General features: G+C 41.2%; 1 protein-coding gene across 12 annotated transcripts in view; it reads left to right on the top strand.

Moving 5' to 3' along the window:
• Positions 1-24,127, top strand: part of MAGI1 (membrane associated guanylate kinase, WW and PDZ domain containing 1) — a 713,080-nt gene extending 688,953 nt beyond the window's left edge. For 4 of the 12 annotated variants that reach the window (XM_049862784.1, XM_049862779.1, XM_049862787.1 and 1 more), the window contains 7 exons: positions 731-1,024; positions 4,060-4,263; positions 12,854-12,947; positions 13,081-13,141; positions 13,943-14,086; positions 16,375-16,513; positions 20,596-24,126. In XM_049862784.1, the coding sequence (XP_049718741.1) occupies positions 731-1,024; positions 4,060-4,263; positions 12,854-12,947; positions 13,081-13,141; positions 13,943-14,086; positions 16,375-16,513; positions 20,596-21,350 (1,691 nt within the window). In that variant the 3' untranslated portion in view covers positions 21,351-24,126. Of the gene's footprint in view, positions 1-730; positions 1,025-4,059; positions 4,264-12,853; positions 12,948-13,080; positions 13,142-13,942; positions 14,087-16,374; positions 16,514-18,670; positions 18,760-20,595 lie in introns of all 12 variants that reach the window. The other 8 variants (XM_049862789.1, XM_049862781.1, XM_049862785.1 and 5 more) reach the window with 5 other exon arrangements.
• The last annotated feature ends 234 nt before the right edge of the window (positions 24,128-24,361 follow it).

The raw sequence follows: 24,361 nt of genomic DNA, 5'->3' as shown, positions 1-24,361 counted from the left end.
AAAACATAAGTTGGTCCCATCTACTGTTGTTATTTAGGAGTGCTTTAACCTATCAGCTAACAAAGTAGTAAAACGGGTGTGGTGACTAAATTCTGAAGTAGGCTAACTATTGAGGTGTGTGATCAGAGTAGATTATTGACGTCTGGAAGCTAGGAAGAGAACCCCAGTATACCTCTGACAGACACTGTTGTCACAAATTCTACAATATGGCGGCCTTAACGTACAGTCAACTTACAGTCTTGCCTGATGGAAAAGTAAAAGCAAAACTTTTGGGAAGCCAAGCAAAAATACAGCTTGAGGGTAATAACACTATGAATGTGCAGTTAAATTTCTACCTATGAAGCAAAGGAGGTGGTTGTCATCTGTGTGCCCCACACCTACACTTAGTACAAGTTATCCTTTGATTTGTGCATTGGGAGATATTGCAGTGTGGGCTGATCCTGCTGCAAACTTCAATCTGAGTGTGAATGCTGATACACAGCGTGCTGTAAATTATACAGGGTTTGAGAATCCTTTTTTATGTTTATGCAGGATCAGTGTTAGTGGATATTGAATAGTAAATACTTATCAAGAGAAGCTCTTTTAAATTTCTATACCCTAGTTCTGAGAGGCCAGATTACCCAGTTAATCTTTGATTTCTTGCATGTTGTGAAGTTGAGGGAGGAAGGAAGGGGTGGAGGAGCACCGTGTTGTGAAGCGGTCTAATGTAGATGCAACTCCTCTCGTACAGCCCCCAAAGCAGAGAACGAGGTGCCGTCACCAGCGTCGTCTCATCACAGCAGCAACCAGCCGGCCTCCCTGATTGAAGAGAAGCGCACCCCGCAGGGAAGCCAGAATTCTCTCAACACCGTGAGCTCGGGGAGTGGCAGCACCAGTGGCATCGGCAGCGGCGGGGGCGGTGGCAGCGGCCTGGTGAGCACCGTGGTGCAGCCCTATGACGTGGACATCCGCCGTGGGGAGAACGAGGGCTTCGGCTTCGTCATCGTGTCTTCCGTGAGCAGGCCTGAAGCAGGCACGACTTTTGGTGAGTGTTGACAAGGGTTTCCCCACGGTCCATGCGATGCCAGGGGAGTGTTCTATTGCAGGAGAAAGAGGCCAAACCTCACTAGCAGAAATGCTTTGACGCTTTTTGCTCTAGGTAATTAAAGTCTTAACTGGGGTGGGGTTTACCTGGTAGATTCTTCCTTCTTGAAGCTTGGATTTTTTGGGAGGATGTGTGCGTGTGTATGTAACGTGTCAACTACCATTCGGAATGTGTGTTAAACAGACAACTTCACACATACCTGGGCGTTTGGAGTTCGAGTAGTCACCCCGAGACTGTGAAGAGTGTCAGAAATTTTTGCCAGAAGAAGACTTTTCAGAGGGTGGGATGTCCTTAATAGCCATGGCCTGAGAAGGCCTCAGAGTTTTTAAAAGGAGACTATGGCTGTAAAAAAAAAAAATGCCTATGAAAATAGAGGCATCAGAGTAAAAATGTCACACAAAATGCTTCCCACCTCGTCTGTGTCGTTCCTCTGCCCTATTTGCATCTGATTTTTTTTTTCCAATTTTAAATAACGTTTTTACCATTGTTTGGTGAAAATCTGAGTTAAGAGCCATTTGTCTTTGCTGCCCTTAAATTCTAGCGGGGAGGATTTCCCGCTTCAGCCAGGTGATGGGGCTTCTAGCAGAGTATGGGCAAAGACAAGGGTCACCGTCTCAGAAGGGTAACCAACCCCTGCTGGTGCGCTAGCAAAGACAAACAGGAACCTAGATGATTCCAGCCACTAGCGATCTGTGAATCTATTTTCTGTTAGAATGGAGGATAGATATGTACTCCAAAAATGAGCTTCCTCCCTGATTAGATAAGAAGTTGTTTGCTGTCCCCCAAGCACATATGTTAACTAATACGCAATATGATGGGAGAGGGGAAAGGCCATGTAGGCTTTGAAATTAACTCAGCTCCACCCCGAAATGACTTATCCACGTGGAGCATGATGGCCAGTGGTCCAGGTCGGAAAGCTAGGATCAGCAAGGTGCTGTATCCCTTTGGCGTTCTTATCCAGTGGAACTCCTGTGCCTCCGTTTAGTCTTGGTACGTTGCTTCCTCCTAAAGCCATTTCCCCTTAAGTTTTGTTCGTTGGGAGAGTCAGCCAGGTCTATGCAAGTGTGGCTGCAGTAACAAATGCCGGTTACTAACAGTGCTTTTGTGAGCTACATTAATGAATAAAGTTATCATGGCATGTCATGGGTGAATGATCTGTCTCTGAGCCAAGATTTTTTTTTTTTTTAATTAATTAATTTCTGATGCTTTTCTGTTTAATTTAAAAGCAAAGGGGAAGAGGGAGAAAAGAAATCTCAAGATATTTTCTTTAAAACTACAGTTTGACTGTCCCCAAGTCCCCTGTGATGTTCTCAGAATTCCAGAATTCAGAGTTTCACTTTCTAGAGAAAAATAGCCGTGTGTCAAGTGGCAGGCTTGTGTTATACGATGAATGTTGAATGTCTTCACTCACAATTTGGTCTTTGTTTTCCTTTGGCTCTTACACTGAACACATTCAACTTTGTCTAATACTTTGCATGAGACTTCTGAGCTATGCAGAGCTACCTCACACCTGCTCTTCTCTACGTTTTCTCATGCAAGTTGTCCTTGGAGATGGGATAAACTTGCTCAAGACCTTGAACTTGAGCATGGAAGCTTTCTACCATACCTGTCTATTGGATTTCAATAGACTGCCTAATTCTCCCACTTTTTTTTTCTCTTCTTTGATCTTGGCATTACAACCAATGATATAAACTCGTGAAAATCTGTTGAAATGTAAAGGAATTACAGTGCATTGTCCTATGCGTTTATCTTCAGAGTCCAAATTGTGATGGAATAGCCTACTCAGTTACTTTCAGTGTCCCCCCTATTACTTTTGGCACCTTTTCCAAAAGGAGGCTCAACTGCTTAACTACCTTCACAGTCCCCAGAGAGACAAATTCTCAAAATAGGAAAATATGCATAAGGAGCTTTGAAACTCAGTATACAATTAGCTAGAAACTCCACGTCAGGTCTCAAAGCCAGTTTTCCACCTCTCTCTAAAAATAGCAATGCTCTTGTGTTGTGACATGAACCAACTCAAAGTGCACAATAAACCTTCCTCTTCGAAAGCACTTCTCCCAGTTTTCAGTGTTGTAGATCTGCAGCCTTTAAAATGAGAAAGGAGGTGGAGGTGGATAAAGGAAAAGGAGTGAGGAGTGATTTGAACCTCGCTTTGGATCAGTGTCCTCAGTCTGTGTAGGCGCTAGATTTTCACACTCCTTTGAGGGGTTTTTGTGAGGAAGGAGGATGATTTCGGAGCTAATGGACCAGTTGGGCCCTACACTGAAAGCACACAAGATAGGCTGATTGAACTAAGATCATAAAGGGAAAAATAGGCATCAAGGTTGGGTGCTTTCTTGGCTCATCTCTTGTAATTATGCCTTTTTTTTTTTTTTTTTAAGCTTTCATTATTCTGGGTAGAAGGCAGAAAGTCTAAGTGTTTGTCCATTAGCTGTTTTCAGATTGAATTTTTGGTGCTAGCTGACCCTTCGCCTCACCAGATGCCCAGTGATTATATTTCTAAATGGAGAAAGAGCAAAACATTGGCAGAAGCTTAAACAACAGCTGGCAAAAATGAAATGGCATGAATACAGAATGCATAAAAGCATCCATCTCAACTCTTGGTTTCTCATTTGCAGTCCCCATATAAGCCAACAGCAAGTTATTTTTGGACTCTTGCGAGTCTTTGAAGTTGCTAAATATCCTGAATTTTGTAATTGATTTAAGGAAGGAAGCTGGGATTTTCCCTGGTTTTAAATTAGGAAAGGACTGCAGCAATGAACTACAATTTCAGGGCGATAGCTTCTTACATGGATACCCTGATCCCTCATATTGCCAATGTTGACCTCGGCACAGACGCTCCTTTAATAACATTTGCTTAATGCTTTAATTAATTAACACTTAACCTTCTCTTTCCCTTTTCAACCTTTTTTCTCCTCCCTTCACTATACTCCCATATAACTTAAAAAAAAAAAAAATTAAACTCAATACCAAAGCAGGCAATGCATGTGTAGCTATGCCTCACAAAATAGGTCGGATTATTGAGGGGAGCCCTGCTGACCGCTGTGGCAAGCTGAAAGTGGGAGACCGGATCTTGGCTGTAAATGGATGTTCCATCACCAACAAATCCCATTCAGACATTGTCAACTTAATCAAGGAAGCGGGAAACACAGTTACCCTCCGCATCATTCCTGGGGATGGTAAAGTATACCACTTATCTCTCTCCTCCTCTTTCTCTTCCCCTCTCTCTCTCTCAGTAGTGTTCATGTAATTGAATAATGTTAATTTAGAGGCAGCCTTATCCATCCCTAACTGAACATACCCATCCAACAAATGTGTGCCATTGTTGCTAAACCACACCTCACCCTCTTATTTCTTCCTCTGCATCTGTGACCCTGTCTTGCTACAGAAGGCAAAGTTTAAAAAAATCTTCAGCTAAAAAAATAATAATAATTTTTATTATTTTTTTCCCCAATTGAGTTTGGTTTTGGTGCCCGAGCCTTTAAGGCTCTGTGATAATTTTCATACAGGTGGTAAAGACCTCTGGATATCATTAATGATTTTTTTTTTCTCAACAGTCACTGACATTTAACTGTATGATATGGTGACATCACAAAAGCCACATGACATCATGGAAGTGATACTGTGTTTGTTTCAGAAGAAGTGAATGTATCAAAGTTTTTGTTGTCTGTTTTCAATTTAAAGGAAGAATCTTAGGGTTTGTGCTGAATTGATTTGCCCCCGACTTTTAGACGTGGTTGAAGAAAGAATTAAATCTCTATATTTTTGATAGGTTATATTTACACTGAACTGTCTTTGTTCTTTTTGTTGGTTCATTCAATTGGTTAAGTTCAAATATTTGTTTCCATTCCACCCTTGGTTCTCAACTGGGGGTGATTTTTGGCCCCCAGGGGACATTTGGCAATCTACTGGCATCTAGTGGGTAGAGGCCAGGAATGCATCTGAAGCACCTGCATTGCCAGGACAATCCCCCACAGCAAAGAATTGTGTGGCACAAAACACCATCACGTATTTTATAATCCATATCTAATAAAAATGAGGATGGTACACTAATGTCAGTAACTGTAGATTCTTTAGAGGATTAATTCCTGAACGTTGACTTTATTCTAAGCAGATTTTGTCCTTGGAAGGAAATTGAAACTTGTCCCAAAATGTTTTGATTTTTTTATCCTTCCCATACACGTTATAAAATAAAATACATCTTCTGAAAGACAGTGACTATTTCTTAAGAGGAAAATGTGGTTTATGACTATACTATGATAAAAGTTCCATACCATAGATCTGTAGGTTAAGTAAATCGGTCATTTTATCTGAAAGTAATTTACCAGAAATGAATATCTTTAAATACTTATCGTTAGAAAGTGGCCTGTATAGTTTAAAATTTGAGTGGTATCATCTGTACCTTTCTGGAAAAAGTAAACCCAAAACAATAAATATTTGAAATTTGTTGGTTCCAAAAATAGACACTTTCTGTGTACTAAAAATACCCCATTCCAAATGTGGAGGAAAAAATAGCTCCTTGCATGGTGGTCTACTTCACCGTGTGTCAAATGCATGGTTAGTAATTTACCATCTGCTTGGAGTCCATTCCACCAATTCACCACTCTGAAGTGCTATAACAATTTAGGAAAGTGATCACAAGATGATAGAACATAGGTTTCTAATGGAAGAGATGAAGGAAGCCGGAAAAATAAAATGAGATACAGTCAAGAAAGCCAAATGTGGTTTATAAATTTAGATGCGTTTACCCACGTGCCATGGACTAACCCAAAACAACTGGGCACAGGGATTGCTTACTGGATCTATAACATGAAAGTATAACATTGGTCAGTATTAATATGGAAATGGGAATGTGAAAATGAAGCAAGGAAGGGAGGGACGGAGGGAGGGAGGAAGGGGGGAACTCCTTGAAGGAAAGGCTTAGGAAAAGAATTTGAAATTAAGGAAAATAAAAAGGAGCAACTTACACCATGATGCTGAGTAGATATTCCCATGGCAGTTGGCAATAAAAAGGCGTATTTATTTTAACTAAAATACTTTTTTAAAAAAAGGCAAAATTCAGATAGACATATCCTTTGTTGGCACAGTGGTTAAGCACTCAGCTGCTAACGAAAAGGTCAGTGGTTCTAACCCACCAGCTGCTCCGAGGAAGAAAGATGTGGTAGTCTGCTTCCATAAAGATTACAACCTAGGAGACCCTATGGGACAGTTCTACTCTGTCCTATAAGGTCGCTCTGAGTCAGAATCAACTCCGCAGCAACGGTGTTTTTTTTTTTTTACCTTGGTCAGAAGAAAGTGAACCTTAAAGTTGGTACAGTATGGTTAAAGATTGATATTTTTTAAGGCAGCGCGTAGTCTGCTGAGGATATGATTTCATTCCAAGTATCTCAGGAATTGGTTGCCATGATAATAAAACCTTCTCACCAGTTACTTGATGCGTTTCAGAGGCCAGGTGGAGGAAGTTCCATCTGGCAGAGGATGAACGTGTGATGCTCATCTTTTCAAAACAAAACACAGTTGCGGTCCAGTCGACTCTGACTCATGGCCAGTCCGCACGTGTCACAGTAGAGCTGTGCCGCATAGAGTTTCCAATGGCTGATTTTTCGGAAGTAGATTGCCAGACCTTTCTTCCGAGGTGCCTCTGAATGAACTCCAACCTCCGACCTTGGAGTTAGTGTCCTAGCATGTAACCGTTTGTACCACACAGAAAATTGCTGACTTGGAAATGAGAGTTGAGATGGGGGAGTTAGATTTCTGGAGCGATGCCAAAGTGGTCCAGGAGGATTTTGCAAACACCTAGAGCGCAAAGCGTGGTCATTGGTGTTTGATGAAGAGAAAATCAGTGTGGATCAACTGCATCCCTGAGAAGGGGTTTGACATGGTTAAAGGGAGGTACTCTTACTGTTAGGAGACCTTTGGCCTCAGATATTTCAGTCTAACATTTAGCTCATCAACTAGCCCAAAAGTTTGTTTCATGATACTCACGAGGAGATGGAGGTTTATAACTCAGGGTGGTTGTGGAGCTCTCAGAAAGCCATCTTGCCCAGGATTACGGCCCCCGAACACCTGGGAGGTGCTTTACAGAGATGCACTCCGGTTTGGGCAGTACTCAGAACCCACTCTGAATCCACTTCTTTATCTAGCTCATTGTGCCTGATTTTATTCCCTGTCATGGGTCTCCTTGTTCTTTCTCCCAACTTATCGCGGCCTTCGGTTTCCCTCACTCAGCTTCCCCCATCTCTCTCAGCTCTGGTCTCTGCCAGCCCCCTCTAGCAAAATCTCCACAGCATGGCTCCCCTTCACTTAGTCTTATGGTGTTCTTAGAAGGCTTGTCTTATAGATCAGAGACAAGCCATGGTCAGGGGAATCCTTACCATCTCTGTTTTCACTAGGTTGGTTGTGGGGGAGGCTAAGCTTTTTCTCCTCTGAGACAAAGGCTAAGCATAGTAGATATACAATGGCAGCCCGGAAAAGTCCAGAGAACAGCAGAATGTACTTGAACTTAAGAGCTGACATGTCGAACGACACACGCCTCCTGCCCTTGTATTATGTAGAAATGCCCTATGAAGACTGGGCGTGAGTGAGAATTCGATTAGACAGGGCAGATCCTGACTGGGCCAGGCTAATGTGGAACCATCAGGTTGAATCAAGTTCAAGATAATGAAAATATTTATGAGCTTAAGAATATATTATTTAGATTAATATTTAAGTTGTACTGCACATCACTCTGATTTAAGGTATTTTTTTTTCTTATATAGGAAATAGGGCTTGTCAGTACAAATATTGCTGATTGTTTCCTTAGCAAAGGCATAGAATAGTGTAAGTTTAAAAATCTTCATAGACGGCTCTCCAGACATGATGACTAGCTTACACTTGATCACAAGAAACGGGACCACAGCCGTACACATTTTAAAAGTCTCCCAAAACCTTTCAAATATTCATGGATTCAGATTTCAAAGCCTTCCTTCAAATATTTATTACATATGTGTTTACGCGTTGAAATACCTATGAAAGGGATGATGACTCTAGCCTTTGTTGATTTGCTTGGCTTCATAACGTGGATTCTGTAAGGGAGGCTAAGGATGTTAACACAGGAATGAGTTTAGAATTATAATCGCTTGTCATGGGGATACATTGAAACCCATGTTCGAAGCTACGGTCAGAGAAGTCAGTGCCCCAGTTTAGACCAGCACTGTGACAGTGACTCGAGAGCAAGACTGTGCTCTTCTTGATACACAATTGCTGTGGAAAATGTCCTTCTTGATTCCTTGGGGAGTGCTAAACTAGATATAAACACTCTTATAAAAGTATGTAGGGTGATTTCTGGAATTATACTAAAAATATGCAATCTGTCCATATGTCCTCGGGTTTTAAAAGTCAAATACATCCAAACCCCTGAAGATAATAATACTGCTGCTGGAAGGCACAGGGACAGGCTCTTATTTTATTTCAGGCCCTCCTTCTATGTTTTTTCTATTATATGGGCAATTTTTACTTTGGGATAAGGCTATAAATTTGTGATAATGGGTTTCATCTCTATTTTTAAAAAAGCTACAGAGTATTTCAGCAGATACAGTCTAGGTTTGATTCTAATTGAAGACTTAAAAGTTCATTAAAATCAGTATAACTTTATTGATATTATGAAAGCATTAAATTAATAGATTAAATCTAATAAATTAATTAAAATCCAAAATCCCCTGCTTTGACTTCTAGACTTCATGGGCCATTTTCAGAGCACCAGAATAATTTTTAGCACATCCTAGATTTTCAGGACGCTTTCATAATACCAATAAAGTTATAATGATTTTAATGAACTTTTAAATCTTCGGTTAGAATCAAACCAAGATTCTATCTGCTGAAATGCTCTCTAACTTTTTTAAAAAATAGAGATGAAACCCATACCGTAAATTTGTATCCGCACCCTATGGAGCCCAGGTGGCACAATGCCCTAGAGGGTCGCTATGAGTTGGAATTGACTCAGTGGCAATGGGAATTCATCTATGATACTGCTTAATAAAATTAGTGGCGTTTATGCAGTTTAATAAAGGCATTGCTTATTTTAAAGAAATATACCGATTATGTATGATTTCCTTGATACCATCACATAATTGCCATATAAATAGAATAAAAGTTAACTGTGCAGGTTATGGAGTCAGACAGGCCCTGGGTTAATTCCCAGCACCTCCAGTTGCTCCCTGCATGACGCTGCACATGCTACATAGCCTCAGTGTCCCCATCTGTAAAATAGGCATAATAAGTGCACCTGGATCATTGAGTTATAGGAAATAAATGAGGTGATGCCTGTAGTAATACACTTAGTGCAGTGCTTGGCACACTGTAAGTGACCAGTACATGGTGACAGCTTGTAAATTGAGGAAAAGAATGAAAGGAAGAAAATTCAGTGAGCCCAAATAGATATTTTCACATTGAATGTTACTAAAAGTGTTTGAAGTTGAGCTTCAACTCAAAAAAGATTTGCACAGAAATGTAAATGGCAGAAATAACAAATGAAGGGTATGAGGAATATTAATAAAGGAATTCTGTTTATATGTGTGTTGAGTGATTATCTGTTATAAATCATGAGAGCTGCAGAATTATAAAAATTGTTTGAGAATGGGATCCCATCTGCCTAGAAAACGCTGGCTGCTAACAGCACACCAGAACTCTGAAGGGAGCCTCTGCACAGCTCAGTAATTGCAATCACCTTTAATTACCAGGAAACCTCCTTTTTGGTATCCTGATTATGATTTCCCCATGGCCTGAACGATCTTGTGATTTCCCAGAGAGTCTCCATAAATGTAATTACAGCGTGCAATGTGAAATGTGTCAAAGGACCGACGCGTGTGTTTGTGAAAGCTCTGGTGTCACAGCGACAGGCCATGAGCCAGTTTGTCCTTTGTGCTGATGCAGTGGGGATCCTTTAGGAAACAGCACTTGTATTTATTACCTTGGCTCTGCCATTTTACTGCCCTGGAATGGGGGTGATTTGAAGGGGTTTGTATCCTTCCAAAGGCTCTGAAAAGGTGTTCCCCCCCTCCCAATATTATATTGTTTTTGTTGGGTGTCATCAAGTCAATTCTGACTCAGAGTGACCCTGTATGACTGAGTAGAACTGCCCTATAGGGTTTCTTAGGCTGTAAATGTTACTGGAGTGGATCAGCAGATCCTTTTTTCCCCGAGAATCCACTGGTAGGTTCAAAGCACTGACCTTTGGGTTCCTAGCCAAGCCCTTAACCGTTGCACCACCACTTCACTAATAATGTGTTTTTAATATTGAATAGTGTAATAAATATATACTAACCTGTTGCCTTTGAGTTGATTCCGACTCATAGCGACCCAAGAGGACAGAGTAGAACTGCCCCATAGAGTTTTCAAGGAGCACCTAGTAGATTCCAACCGCCAACCTTTTGGTTAGCAGCCATAGCACTTAATGACTACACCACCAGGGTTTCCTTAGTATTGAATAGTATAATAAATTTAACCTGTCACCGTTGTGTTGATTCCAACTCATAGTGACCCAAGAGGACAGAGTAGAACTGCCCCATAGGGTTTCCAAGGAACAGATGGTGGATTCAGACTGTTGACCTTTTGGTTAGCAGCTGAGCTCTTAATCGCTGCACCACCAAGGCTCCAAATATGCTAATCATTTTTTGAGCAGTTTTTATGTGCCAGGCACTACCTCAAGTACTTTCTTCTCAGGTGATCCTTGCAACAATTCTCTTAGATACTTCTGTTATCCCCAGTGTGCAGATGAGGAAACTGAGGCACAGAGAGTTTAGCCTGGGATGCAAAGCTAGATGGTCTGACTCCAGAAGATTACAGTTTTGCTAAACTGCCTCCCAATAAGCTTAAGAAACACCACCACCTTTACTTGGAGGGTCACGAAGCACAGTGGAATATTAAAGGTGCTGGAAAGTCTCTCAGGAAAAACCAAACACAGACACACAAAAAACCTTTACCTTTGTGCCACCCATGATTTTCCAAACTTAAGTGACCACAGGTTTCGTTTCCCTCAGAATTCATAGAAAGGTTTAGTAAGACAGATTGGAGAAACATCGCCCTAAAGCAAGAATAAGATTTACATAAAAATTCACTTGGTCTGGTTACATTATTATTTTATTTAATCTCGGGGTTTAGCTGTAAGAATCATGGGCTTCTATGGCTGGAATATAAACTGTTAAAATCGTATTTCAACTTGCTCCTTTTGCAGATAGCTTACGTATAACTTAAGTTCCCACAGTGAGAAGTACGAAGTTGTAGTAGCAGTAAAGGCAGGAGCAGCAGTAAACGCGTACTGAGTGCTTGCTGTATGTCAGGCACTGTACTGACCATGTCAGATACTTTTGCCCATGGGAAGGCAGTTACTGTCATCATCCCCTCTTATCAGATGAGGAAAATAAGGCACGTAGTTAATAAGTGGGTAAAAGAGGATTTGAACCTGGGTCTGAATCTCAAGCCCATGCTTTTAACCAGTATGTGTGATGAAAACAAAATAGCAGGAGGCCAAAGCCAAGCTGAATAGTATCCTTAAGAAATTAAAATGTAAGATAGACCATAAGTAGTTGGGATTTGAGGGATGTCTTCTGTCCCCGAACAACAGTGTAGAGAGATATATTCCAGGCATACCATACTTTTCCTGTAGAAACCTTGTCGTATAGCATGAGTAGTTATACGTATTCGACAAACACTGGAGCACCTACTGTGAATCCTGGAAACTTCTAGACTTCTATGAATTAAACGGGCATTTTTTTTTTTTTATCCACCACACTTAGTGTTTTCTTGGCTAGAAAAATGCATGGCAAGTCATGCCTAAGTCGGTCAGCCTAAAAATAAATATTAAAAGGCAACTTGCTTATAGTTGGTAACTACCTGTCTTGATCTTAATGGAGAAGTAATTTGTAAAATAGTATATACATTGCTATATGCATGATTAAATTTTAATATATGCATGTCGGTGTGCAGCCTTTAGGCACCCACATGAGTGTTCTCAGGTTCTGGGTCTCCACACTTGAAGAGATTAATGAAGTTGCTTATGGATGTGGTTAGTGGAGAAGAAAGTCAGTTTCCATAAGAATATGATCATATTCATTACATTAGGGCAGCTTTATGATTTATATGGCTTATATTTACAGACTCTGGCTCTGACTGATACAAGTTTTAAATTACTGTTTCATGAACGATGCTAGATGAGACCTTCCACGAGGGCCACATTTTCAGTTGTGCTTTATTAAAAGCGAAGCGATGGGGAAAAGAGTGGGTATTGTGTGTGTTCACCAAGACGTTAGTACACTTCGTGGTTTAATAGTCACATGAGGAAATCAAGCAGACCCACTAAAAAAAAAAAAAAATACTGCTGATAAATTGCAGGAAATGTTAGCAGAGACATTTATTACCAGCTAATAAAATTCTGGAAGATAATTCTGGTGTAGTGCCATGTTTTCATAGAGCTGTCATTTTTAAGTGTCAAGGGCAGAGTGAGCAACACCCACCTTGGTGACAGTATTAGAATAGCATTTTGTTTGCCAAACTCTTTATTTCGTCCATGGGGCTGTCAGAGTGGGAGGAGAGTAGGGGGGTAGCCATGGCCCACATTGTAGACGGTCTTAGAATGGTTCTTTAAATTCCTAATTGCTTCGAAACTCAAGCCAGAACAGTTTGAGATGGTTACGGGGCTGCTAAATTTGCCATTCGATACTGGCTTCTGCCTACTTCCTTTGACGGTATCTTCTCTAGGGCCTTCATTTCTTTATGCTCTGTTGCACCCTGCAGAGTCCTCAAATGCTACCTTGCTGACCAATGCAGAGAAGATCGCCACCATCACCACCACACACACGCCTTCTCAGCAAGGGACCCAGGACACAAGGTCAGACACGGCTCTGGTTCCTTTCCTTAGTTTCAAGGGAAAAGGCAGCTCCTGGCATGACGATGCTTATTCTTGTTTTGGTCTCAGTTTCCTCATGGGTTGCTCTTTATATTTATTTTTCTCACTTTGACAGGAACACCACCAAACCAAAGCAGGAATGTCAGTTTGAGTTCAAAGCACCCCAGGCAACACAGGTGAGGGCTGCTTCTCTTTATCAGTTTACTTACAAGTTTCCTTCCACCTTTCTGAAGTTATTTTTACGAGATATTTTTTAAAGGCACCCTCAATTAAAATAAATAACCTTTTGTAAGGTGATTTGCCAAATATGTGCTCATATTTGGTTGTCTAGGAAATGACATTTTATATTACTACGATTGAAAAATATTCCTAGATACCCTTTCCTAGGGGGAAAAAAAAAACGAAATGAAAAACTGTCGCAAGAACTGATGATCAGAGAAAGGGCAAAGCTACTTGTAAAATTTATAAGTATATTTATGCCAAGAAAATGGCTTTTTGATGAGGTGTTTCTTAGCCTTATGAATTTCAAGTGAGACCCTTAAGCTAAATACTTGTCCCTCAGGATAGTAATGGGTGGTGTTCAAATAATAGCAAGTAAAACAAATATGGGAAATACTGGGTGAGGAAAAGTTTAGGTTTTTTTTACCGGTGTTCTGAGAGCAGTTAGTAGTGTGTTCCTGATTCTTGACCAGGAGGGGAGCCCTCCTTAGATGTGGAGGTGATATGGTTGTTGGTGTCCTGATGATAGGCATGAGGCAGGAGGCTGAGCGCTCAGGGTGTGTGGGATGGTATCATGTAATGAAGAATTGTCCTGCCCCAGATGCCTGTTGCATCCTCACTGAGAATCACCAAGAGAGGGATAGAGATTGTGCCATTTTCCCAACTCAGCATAATAGAGAATGTTTGGGTAGAGATGGAGAGAAATGTGTGTGGATATGACTTCTCCCAGTGTGATTCCATTTAATTTCTTTAAATAGGAGCAAGATTTTTACACTGTAGAACTGGAAAGAGGAGCCAAGGGATTTGGCTTTAGTCTTCGAGGAGGCCGAGAGTATAACATGGACCTCTATGTTCTGCGGTTAGCAGAGGATGGTCCTGCGGAAAGGTGTGGAAAGATGAGGGTAAGTAGGAAGACAAGTCTGGAGTAGATTAAATAAATCATCTTTAAAGACTTCTTGGCATACATGGCTAGAGCCTCTGTATTCATGAAAATTACATTTTCTACAGCTTTCAAGATGTTCACAATGCATGACTCCCACCCTAGTGTATGTATTTCTCACCTAAAACACCGTAGTTGTAGCTGCTAAAGTTAGGTAAGCCCTTTCCCCTCTTTGGGATTGAATGAAGGATTAAACTCATTTATAAACTTGTTAAAGTAGGTGTTTTCTGCATCCCATTTCCTTGGTATTTGTGCTTAGTCTGAGGCAGACATGTCACTTCACAGGAATCCCTGTATACCCCAGGATGCTTACCAGTTAAACCTGTTGCCATTGAATCTATTTTGACCCATGATAGCCCCATGTGTGTCAGAGTAGAACTATGGTCCATAGGGTTTTCATTGGGTGATTTTTTGCAAGTAGATCATCAGGCCTTTCTTCCGAGGCGCCTCTGGGTGGAACCTCTAACCTTTGGTTAGCAACCAAGTGTGGAACCATTTGTACCACCCAGAAAGCAGGAAAGCCACATGACCCCATAGATGCTGGGTGGTGAGCCCTGTCCATTCTCTAGATCGTCACTAGCTATCCTAATCTAGCCTCAGAAAGAGCAAGTTGACTCTGCCTTAGGAAAGGGCCAGTAGCCCAATGGCATGGTTAGTCAGGGTTGCTCTATAGCAGTTAAAGTTGCAGATTTTAAATACCAAAAATCCACTCTGCTCTGTTCAGATGTCTAATCTCCGTTGTGGTATATGAATGTTTCTCTCTTATGGGCAGCTTAGATTATTAAGGAAAAAATAAATGATCTACTCATTATAGATAGGTCATGTAGATTAAGACATAGACATAGAGGACAATTAAGAAAATTAAAAAAAAATCAGGACAGGCCAAGAAAGGAAAAAGTGAATGAAATTAGGACTGAGAGGAAAGAGGAAAAAATAAAAATAAAAAAAGATCAAAAGTGTAGAGAGTTTAAGTATTTGTATTTAAGGCATAGTCTTGGTTTTTAAGTTTCTCCTGACTTTTTTTAGCTAGTTTTTTTAACTGAGAAAGTAGACCATGAATGTAGTTTAAGAAATTAAACAGTGAAAAATGGTACATAAGTGTATCACTTTCTTGGATATCCTTCCCAAAATACTTTGTGCCTGTATACAGAAAGATATACGATAGAATAAATTCCTTTTGTACACAGAAAGATACATGATAGTATAAATTCCTTTTGTTTACATCTCAAACACATGGCATATGCTTTCCCTTGCCTTTAATCACTTAAAACAAAATTCTGGCTTAAGGAAATACCATTATCATGATATTTTGTAATAACTTTATAATTTACATGTTTTATGTATTATCAGATTTGATCCCCACGTCTCAGAAGGCGTGGGTACTTCTATCATCCCCTTATATAAATAGGAGCCCAGGTGGTGGTAGGACTGAAATTCAAGGCTTTTTGACTGCAAGGCCAGGGATTTTTCTCTTCTACCTTCTAGAATATAAGCTCCTTGAGAGCAGAGATCTGGCCTGTCTTGCTCACTCTTTTATCTCTAGTGCCTAGAACAGTGGCTAAATGCCACAGTCAATCTGTCAGCTGGAGCTGTGGTCTCATATGAAGGTTCAACTGGGGAGGATTGGCTTCTAAGCTCCCTCCTGTGGTGGTTAGCAGGATCCCTCATTTCCTTATCCTGTGCCTCCATAGGGCAGTCCACAACTGGTTTCCATCAGCGCAAACAAGTGAGATAGCAAAAGAGGGCAAGTAAGACAGAAGCCAACATAATTTTGTAACTTCATTTCTGAACTGACATCCCGTCATGTGTACCATATTCTAGTTTTAGAAGCAAGTCACTAGGCTCATATTCAAAGGGATAAGATTTCACAAGGCCATGAATTCAAGGAGTCAGGGATCATCAGGAGTCATCTTAGAAGCTCCTATCACATCCTCCTTCCCTTAAGAATTAATATTCCTCTTACTGCTTTATTTTTTCCCTTATTTTTATCACTACCTACATGTATTTTTCTTGTCAATTGTCTTTCCCTCATTAGAATTCAGTCTCCATGGGGGAAGAGAATTTTGTGTTTCTTGTTTTTTTTTGTTTTTGATTGAGTATCCTAAACAATAGAAGTTTTTCTGGAACATAATAGATACTCAATAAATATTTGTTAATTCAATAAATGAAATAATTTAAATCTTAAAGGACCTTAAGAGCTGGTGAAAACCTTCTGTGACCTTCTTGCTTTGTTCACTCCTACTCGGGCAGATTGGTGATGAAATTCTGGAGATCAACGGCGAGACTACCAAGAACATGAAGCATTCTCGGGCTATAGAACTGATTAAGAATGGTGGCCGCAGAGTACGTCTGCTTCTGAAGCGGGGAGATGGCTCGGTGCCAGAATATGGTGGGTCAAACTATGAAAATGTTCCTTCCTTCCCTGGCATGACCCCATGAATTTGTCTCCAGAACGGCAGCAGGAGATTCTTTCTTTTTCCCCTTTTCACCAGTGTCTTACCAGCCTTTCACACCATGTGACTGTTTGCCTCGCTTGCCCTGAAATCTCTACGCATTTCATCCTTTTGCTTGCTTACATGGACTGGGGCATGGCCTAAGACAAGGTCTTTACAGCCCCCTTTCTGATAATCAGAGAGAACATTTTGTCTAGTCCGACCAGGAGCGAAGGAATGTTCGTTTGAACTGTGCCAAACTGTTTCTGAGATCCAATTGTTAGCACAAATGACTCTACTCCTTTTAAGAAGCAGGAAAGCAGGTTTCCTGAGTGATATGTTGAGGCACAAATTTTTTATTTCTTTTTTGGTTACTTGATGTCATTACTTAAGAGGTGTGAAACTATGAGATGATTTGGGGCTTTGCTCACCTCCTTTATGCTCTGTATACAACTCTTGTCTATGGCCCCTGACTGGTCCCTTACCCCAAATCAGACCACCTGAGCCCTACTGTAAAACAGACAGACAACAAACCTGTTGACATATTAGCCATATGTTTTTAAATGATAAAGGATGAAATAAATAGATTCCCAGTGCTCATCATGAGGGAAACATGTTACTATACCTTTCCTGTGAGGAAAGCCAGGATATACTTAGAATTCCTTTGTCCTATCTATAGACATGATTTGAGTAAATGGCAATGATCTTTACATAGCTTAGTGTTCTGATGGAAAAATATTGTATAATAACTGTCCTATTTATTTGAGATTCTTGTTTAAAACAGAAAAAAAAAAAAAAAAAAAAAGCTATGCCCTAGATGTAGGGCTTTTTTTCCCCAACCAAAGGTCTACGAAAGTTTCTATAGAAACTGTGATTGAATGGCCCCCATATATGTTGGTCCCCTTTCTTAGGGATTTATCTGTTATCACCCTATTTTCTGAAAGCATCCTGCATGATTCCCAGTTGCATTTTTGGACTTGATGGGATGCTTCATTCAGAAGCATCTCAAGGAGAAAGATAGCCCCTTGGAAGGGCAACCTTCCCAGGTGTTGGACATGCATACAGGTGCAAAGTACAAGGGCTCCAAGGTGGAATGGGGGTATCAGCTGAGGCCCCTTTAGACATGGACAACCACCGAGGAAATAATTGTGACAACAAGATGTACTAAACCTCCGACCAATGGGTGTGTTAATGCTCTGAGCCTGTGTAACATTGTCTAAACCTGTGACCGATAGTTGTGTTGATGCTCTGAGCCTGTGTAACATTGTCTAACCCTCCGACCGATAGGTGTGTTGATGCTCTGAGCCTGTGTATTGTCCAACCCTCTGACTGATAGGTGTGCTGATGCTCTGAGCCTGTGTAACGCTGTCTTCTTTTTGTCTTCCCTATGCTTCTGTTGGACGTAACATTTCATTGGAGAGTCATCGTCAGTAACCTGTGTACCTTCTCAAAACCTATGTCTGTTGCACTGAGGATGGAAATCCAACACTAACAAATGTTCTTTGGGCTAAAAATAAAGATCATTTAATAAATACGCAGTTTTCCAAGAAGGGCTGAACAAGCCAGGGTTGTGCTGCTGTAAAGTTTCCATGTATCATTTGGACTAATCTCTCTAATTCTATTGATTAGAGTTCACAAATGGGTTATAACATGTTAAGTTCCAATATTTTTCTGACTTGATTGGAACCTGCTTCTCTGTGAGGCTATTTTTGTAACGAGTTTTTTGTACTTAATTTAACTGCCGCGGTCTTTTGGGGGAGGGAGGGAGGGAACTTTGTTCTTCTGTTGTTTATTGTTAATGCTCTCTATGCCAGCCTGTCATTGTTCCAGTCGTTCGAAAAAAAAAAAAAAATGGGTTCATCCGTTGTCTGGGTTCTCAAGTCACTGGTGGCTGTCTGAACGTCACTGTTCTCACTGCGGTCTCTGCAGCCTTATTTGAGTGTTGCCTTAGACTGTCTGACGGGACAAATAAACTCTCTTTGCCCTATGTTAACAAATGTAGATTTTTTTTTTCTTTCCTCTTTGTTATAGGGAATCTAAACGTTCAACTTTCTCTCTTTCTCTCTTTCTCTCTCTCTCTGACTGTTCTCGGTGCTGGGCCCTCCCTTCCACAGCGATGATACCTCCTAATATCGCTGCATGTTTGCGAAATGAAAAGCTCGGGGAGGCTTGCTTCTACCTTATGGGCCATAATCAAACTACGGTTTGTAGCTCGATCAATACTAGGTGTTTCTGTGCTGTGGCCTCATGTCCTCATTGCTTCTGCTTAGCTCTATTTTGATATGTTTGCCAGTTCACTCTGAGTGCCCTGCCTTCTTTGAATTGTAAGTACACCGCTGCCCTGCTGAACGTCTTGCTCTCTTGTGTCTTAAAAGTAGGTGTAAGGATCCCAAGGTTAGGTTTATGGTAGTGGTCTAAGCACTCGCCCTCACTTAAACCTTAAAATGGCTTTTTAACAATCTGTTTATGTTCATTCTAGTTGCCTACCCAGTATTTAGAAAGAAAGACCCTCATATCACAGAGCTCTCATCTAGGTTGAGAGGGCTTTGCCAGATAGGAAGATGAGATCTGCTGGCTGGTCTGCAAACTACAGCCCATGGGCCAAATTGTGTTCACAGCCTGTTTTTGTAAGTCAAGTTTTATTGGCACACAGCTATGCCCATTTCATCATGCACTGTGCAAGGCAGCTTTCACTCCAGTGGCAGAGTTGAGTAGTTGCGACAGATTATATGTCCCACAGAGCCTAAAATGTTTGTTATATGGCCCTTTACAAAAGTTTACCAGCCCCCACTCTAGGGTACATCCCTGCTTCGGTTAAAACCCACACTAGGTGTTCAGTCATGAAACATTGTTTGAAGTTGACCTTGTCGTCTCATGAAAGCTCCTTAAAGGGCACCCACAGATCTCTGACTGTCACACCGGCCCCATCCACATGGCAGTGATCTTGTCCTGGTCCCTTGCCTGGAATAGTATATTGTGTGTGATGGGTTTAGTTGCAGCAAAGCAGTCCTGCTTCGAAAAGAGGACTAAACCCAGGATGCCACCTGAAATATTTTCAGCGTCATTTCATACAGTTTAGTAATAATAAATGGGAACGCCCATGGGCTGCCCTGCTTTTAAATCTTTAAGTATCTTGATGATAAAAGAAGCAGTCCAGTTAACTCCATAGCTTGTGCATGTAATTATGGCTGACTTGTACATTATAAAGAAAAGTGCCTATAAAGGTTTTATCTGAGGCTGTGTGTACCTGACAGCCTCTTTTTTATTTATTAGATCCTTTTTATCTATTAAAAATTCTTATCTATTAGGGGACTCCAAATTTTAAAAGCGGTTCTTTATTTCTAAACTTAGACTGTTCAATGGATCCTCATATACGTGGCACTGAATCACCAGCTTCTGGCTTTGTCTCACCTTTGTAATCCCCTTTACTCACCACCCTGGATTATTTTTTAATTCAGTGAAATCCTGAATACAGAATAATGAGAATTACTTACCTCTATAGATACCCGGTTATATAGATATGGTATTTCCAAGATCCAGGTACAGACTTTTCCATTCCTCCAGAAAGTTCACTTGTGCCCCTTCAGCCCGATATCCCAGATTATTTTTAAGCAAATCCAAACAAATATTCTTTAAAGGGAAGAATATTTTCTTAAGTGAGGCTGGGGAATGGGGGCATTAGGGGAAGAGGGTTGGGGTGTGGGGAAAGAACAAAAGATAGTTAAGGTGGGAAGTTTTGGTACTTCTAGACAGATTATTTGGGTTGTGCCTTTAAAGACTAAAATTATGACTGGCTTTAAGTTCTTTAATGATCTATGTCTAGTGTAGAGAATAGGTTAGATGCTGAAAACCATAAGTACTAGTTTATTACCCTAACTAGTTTCAGTTCTTAAATTAACCAAGATTCAGCCGGCTTCAGTTCTGACTGCTTTAATAGCTGTTTGTTTGTTGTGACTAATGGGATCTCAAGTGTGGGATTGGTGCCAGGAGCTGAAGGTCCTTCATACCAAACTGTGGCTTTCATTTATTCTCCTTGCAGACCCCAGCAGCGACCGGCACGGCCCCCCCACCGGTCCCCAAGGTGTTCCGGAAATGAGAACCGGGCCATCCGACCGCCGGCAGCATCCATCATTGGAGTCCAGTTATCCACCTGATCTTCACCAATCATTACAACTTGGGGAAAAGCGGGCACACGTCAAAGACCCAAAAGGCAGCAGAGAACATAGCAGACAGCCCAGTGAACACCACACGTGGAATGGAACTTCTAAAAAGCCCGACACTGGGGCATGCCGACCCAAGGACCGGGCACGAGAGGGACGAAGAGAAACACCGCCAGAGCGGGTGGTGGCCAATGGACCCAAGCGGAGGTCTCCAGAGAAGCGGCGGGAAGGTATCCGGAGTGCTGACAATACTTTGGAAAGGAGGGAGAAGCATGAGAAGAGAAGAGAGGTTTCTCCTGAGAGGAGGCGGGAACGGTCACCGACCCGCAAGAGAGACAGCTCGCCCAGCAGTCGGAGAAGGTCTCTGGAAAGACTCTTGGATCAGAGAAGGTCTCCAGAGCGAAGGAGAGCCGGCTCCCCTGAAAGGAGAGCGAAGTCCACCGACCGGAGGCGAGCACAGTCTCCGGAGAGAAGGAGAGAGCGGTCACTGGAGAAGAGGAACAGAGAGGACAAAGTCAGCCACCGAGAGAGGGAAGAGGCGAGTCTGAAACAGGATGCCAGCAGGAGTTCCAGACATCCCCCAGAGCAGAGACGGCGACCTTACAAAGAATGTAGCACTGACCTCAGCATCTAAGATGCTGAGTCACATTCCAACCTTTACTGTGTCAAAGGTTTTTAGAGGAAGGTCACAAACCTGAAATTATTTAGTTTCTTACCTGATAAAGCACCCGACACCTGAGGATCCTATGAATAGCAACATTTTATGCATTTGAAATATTATAAGAAAAACAAATATATGAAAAATGTTGTGCCTGATGTATAATATTAAAGAAAGTATTTTTAAATGGATACTTTTTTGGAAATTATTTGCCAAATGCTAACCCAAAACTGTAGAATTGACAAATTGTTCCCTTTTTTTGGGCAATTTTTTTTTCTCCCCTGGTTAAATGGGGCTGTTAGTAATTTTCTCTTAGTAAGGGAAATCACTGATTAAGTTTAATTTGATATAGACTTCTGTAGCGATTTAGTGCTTATACTGTAGTAAGGAAGTTTTTCTTAAAAGATCAAAAAGGCAGAGTTATATTGGTAAAAGCTTAGGACTCTGTGGGATGGATGAGGGTTGAGCAAACTGTTTGAGGAGACCACTATTGCAAACGAAGGCTGTTTATAGAAAAGCTACACAGCACAAAGAAAATTTATTTTCTTGACTTATTGTTGGTTCAGAAAACAGTTTATACTCTCCCTGGCCCAAGAAAGACACAGAGGCAAAAAGGTTGGCCGCCATTACCCAAACAGCCCAAGCACCGATGGTCAGGCTTGTTTGGCATCACCAACGTCTGATAAGATCTCCTTAAGGCAGTGCCATCATGGCTTTGCTCAGCCACCAGAAGGAATGAACAAAATCACCTTCTGTGTTGTCTTGTGTGATTTGATGCTGGATAGCAGAGGAACAGGAGACAACATGCCTATATGGAGGGGATGCATCTCCTGTTTATCATAAGCCAGTGGTTGTCCTTTGCCAAACTGGGGATGAGGGAACGAGCCTTGGTGGAAGGAACCTCTCTGTTGATATTTAAAGAAGTGAGGGCTGGAAGTGCTCATTCTTAGAAAGGCTGATTTCACTTTGAAATCATAAGAAAAGGATCCAGGATGATTGATGGGGAAGGAAGGAAGCCATCCCAGTGATTCTAGATCTGGTTGGGAAACCTCTGCCCTCATGACCCTGTCCTTTGCGACTTTGGACAAAAGAGCAAAACACAAAGAGTTTTCTTTTTCATTCAATGACCCACTCTTTTATGATCTCGCAGGAGGTATGGTTGGGTCTGCTGCAGCCCCAGGATGTGGTTTAAATGGACTACTGCCTAGCTGAGCCAAAACGTTTGCTTGTACCTGTTGGACCACTACAGCAAACTGCTGCTTACCATGCTTTGTGTATTTCTGTAGTACTGTTTTGCATTTTCCGCACAGATACAAAGCTTTGCAAGTCAATCACTGTTGTTCCTGTGGTACTGTAAAAAAAAGGGGGGGGGGGGCAAAAAAAAAAAAAAAAACAGAAAACCAGCCACTCTTGTGTACAGTTTAAAAATTGCAATTAATAGAGCCTATTTGGAGAAAAAAAAAAATCAACTGTTGCCTTTTTTTCTTGTATAAAAGAGAATTTATGATAAAAATTTAGCTGTGAGGAATGTGATATGTGTTTATATTTCTGAGTATGAAACAAATTGGTTCATGGGGATCTATTGTAATGTAAACTACATCAGGTATGTAAAGCTGTTTTAAAGTGGGAGACTATATAAGTAATTCTGTAAAGCTTTAGTTGCTTTGAGCAATCATTTCCTCCATGGTAAGCTTGCTTGTGAATTATTAAGCTTTCGTTTGCATTCTCTGTTCTTTACTCATCATTTTTTGCAGTGTGCTATGGACTTAATGCTCTTTCTGTGTTGATGAAAAGCGGTATGTGGGCCAATCTTTTTGTAAAACACTATGCATATATAAATATTACATTGCTCATAGCTTTATTTGACGTATGGTTTTATCCATAATATTAGAATGAGTAACTATAGTTGTGTGGACATTCACAGAACAAGTTCCTTTCCTGGAGCAGACACAATATACACATTCTGTAGCTAAAGAGGAGGAAAAAGTCTGGCTGAGATTTTTATCATCAAATAAAGTTTTCCATGTGAAACGCACGTTGAGCTGTAGTGAGTGGTAAGGCCGAGGAGGAGTGCAGCTGGGTGACGGCGTCCTTTGCTATCAGCTGCTTAAGAGCCGACCTGGAGATTTTATTCCTGAGGCAGCAGTGCTAGGATCGCTCTGTTTCTAGCGAAATCTGTACCTGACTGATGCGCTCAACTGTGGTCCATGCTTTTAAACAAAGGAAATCAAGGTGAATTTTGGAATGCATCCTGAAGCTGACATCATGCTGTCTTACGTGTTGTGAGAGATGATATCTGACATTTTAAAATCTATGTGCTACTCACCTGGGCGTGTCTCGGTCTGTGAAGACTTAGTGTGGTGATTTCACCTGAATCCCACACTTAAAAGTTTTGTCTTGGAAATACTGTACTGTACAGGGACTCTGCATTAAGCAGAAGGATTGAGCTTTCTCAGAACTACTGTAACCTTACATTGGAGACTGATCCTTGTGAGCCGACTTTCCCTAACCCCCACCTCATGTAAATGTCTTGATGAGAGATGACGGATGAGTATTTTGTATGATTCAATCAAACTATTTAGGGATTCCCCTCCCCCCATGACACAGTTGATGCCTGAAAGAATGTTGGGGGAGAACTCAACACCCTACTTGTATTTTTTAAGTTTCTTTTGTGAAAGATTTTTTAATGCATTTTTACTGTAAAAATACATGGAAATGTATGCATTCCATAACCACTCTTGCTTCTGGATTTATATCTTTCTTGTCTCCATATTGTCTCAAATGTATCAGGGTCAAGTAATCAATTAAGGGCTCCTGACTCCAACTCAAAATATCACACCATTCTGTTGAAAAAGAAGGAGCTTGGCATTTGGCTTTGCGGGAGTATCCCATTTCTGGCGAGTCGATTCTGACTCACAGCGACCCTATAGGACAGAGTAGAACTGCCCCATAGGGTTTTCAAGGCTGTAAATCTTTACAGAAGCAGT

Source organism: Elephas maximus, chromosome 20 (assembly GCF_024166365.1).
Source record: "Elephas maximus indicus isolate mEleMax1 chromosome 20, mEleMax1 primary haplotype, whole genome shotgun sequence".
Lineage (NCBI taxonomy): Eukaryota > Metazoa > Chordata > Mammalia > Proboscidea > Elephantidae > Elephas > Elephas maximus.
This window is presented reverse-complemented; position numbering and strand designations above follow the sequence as displayed.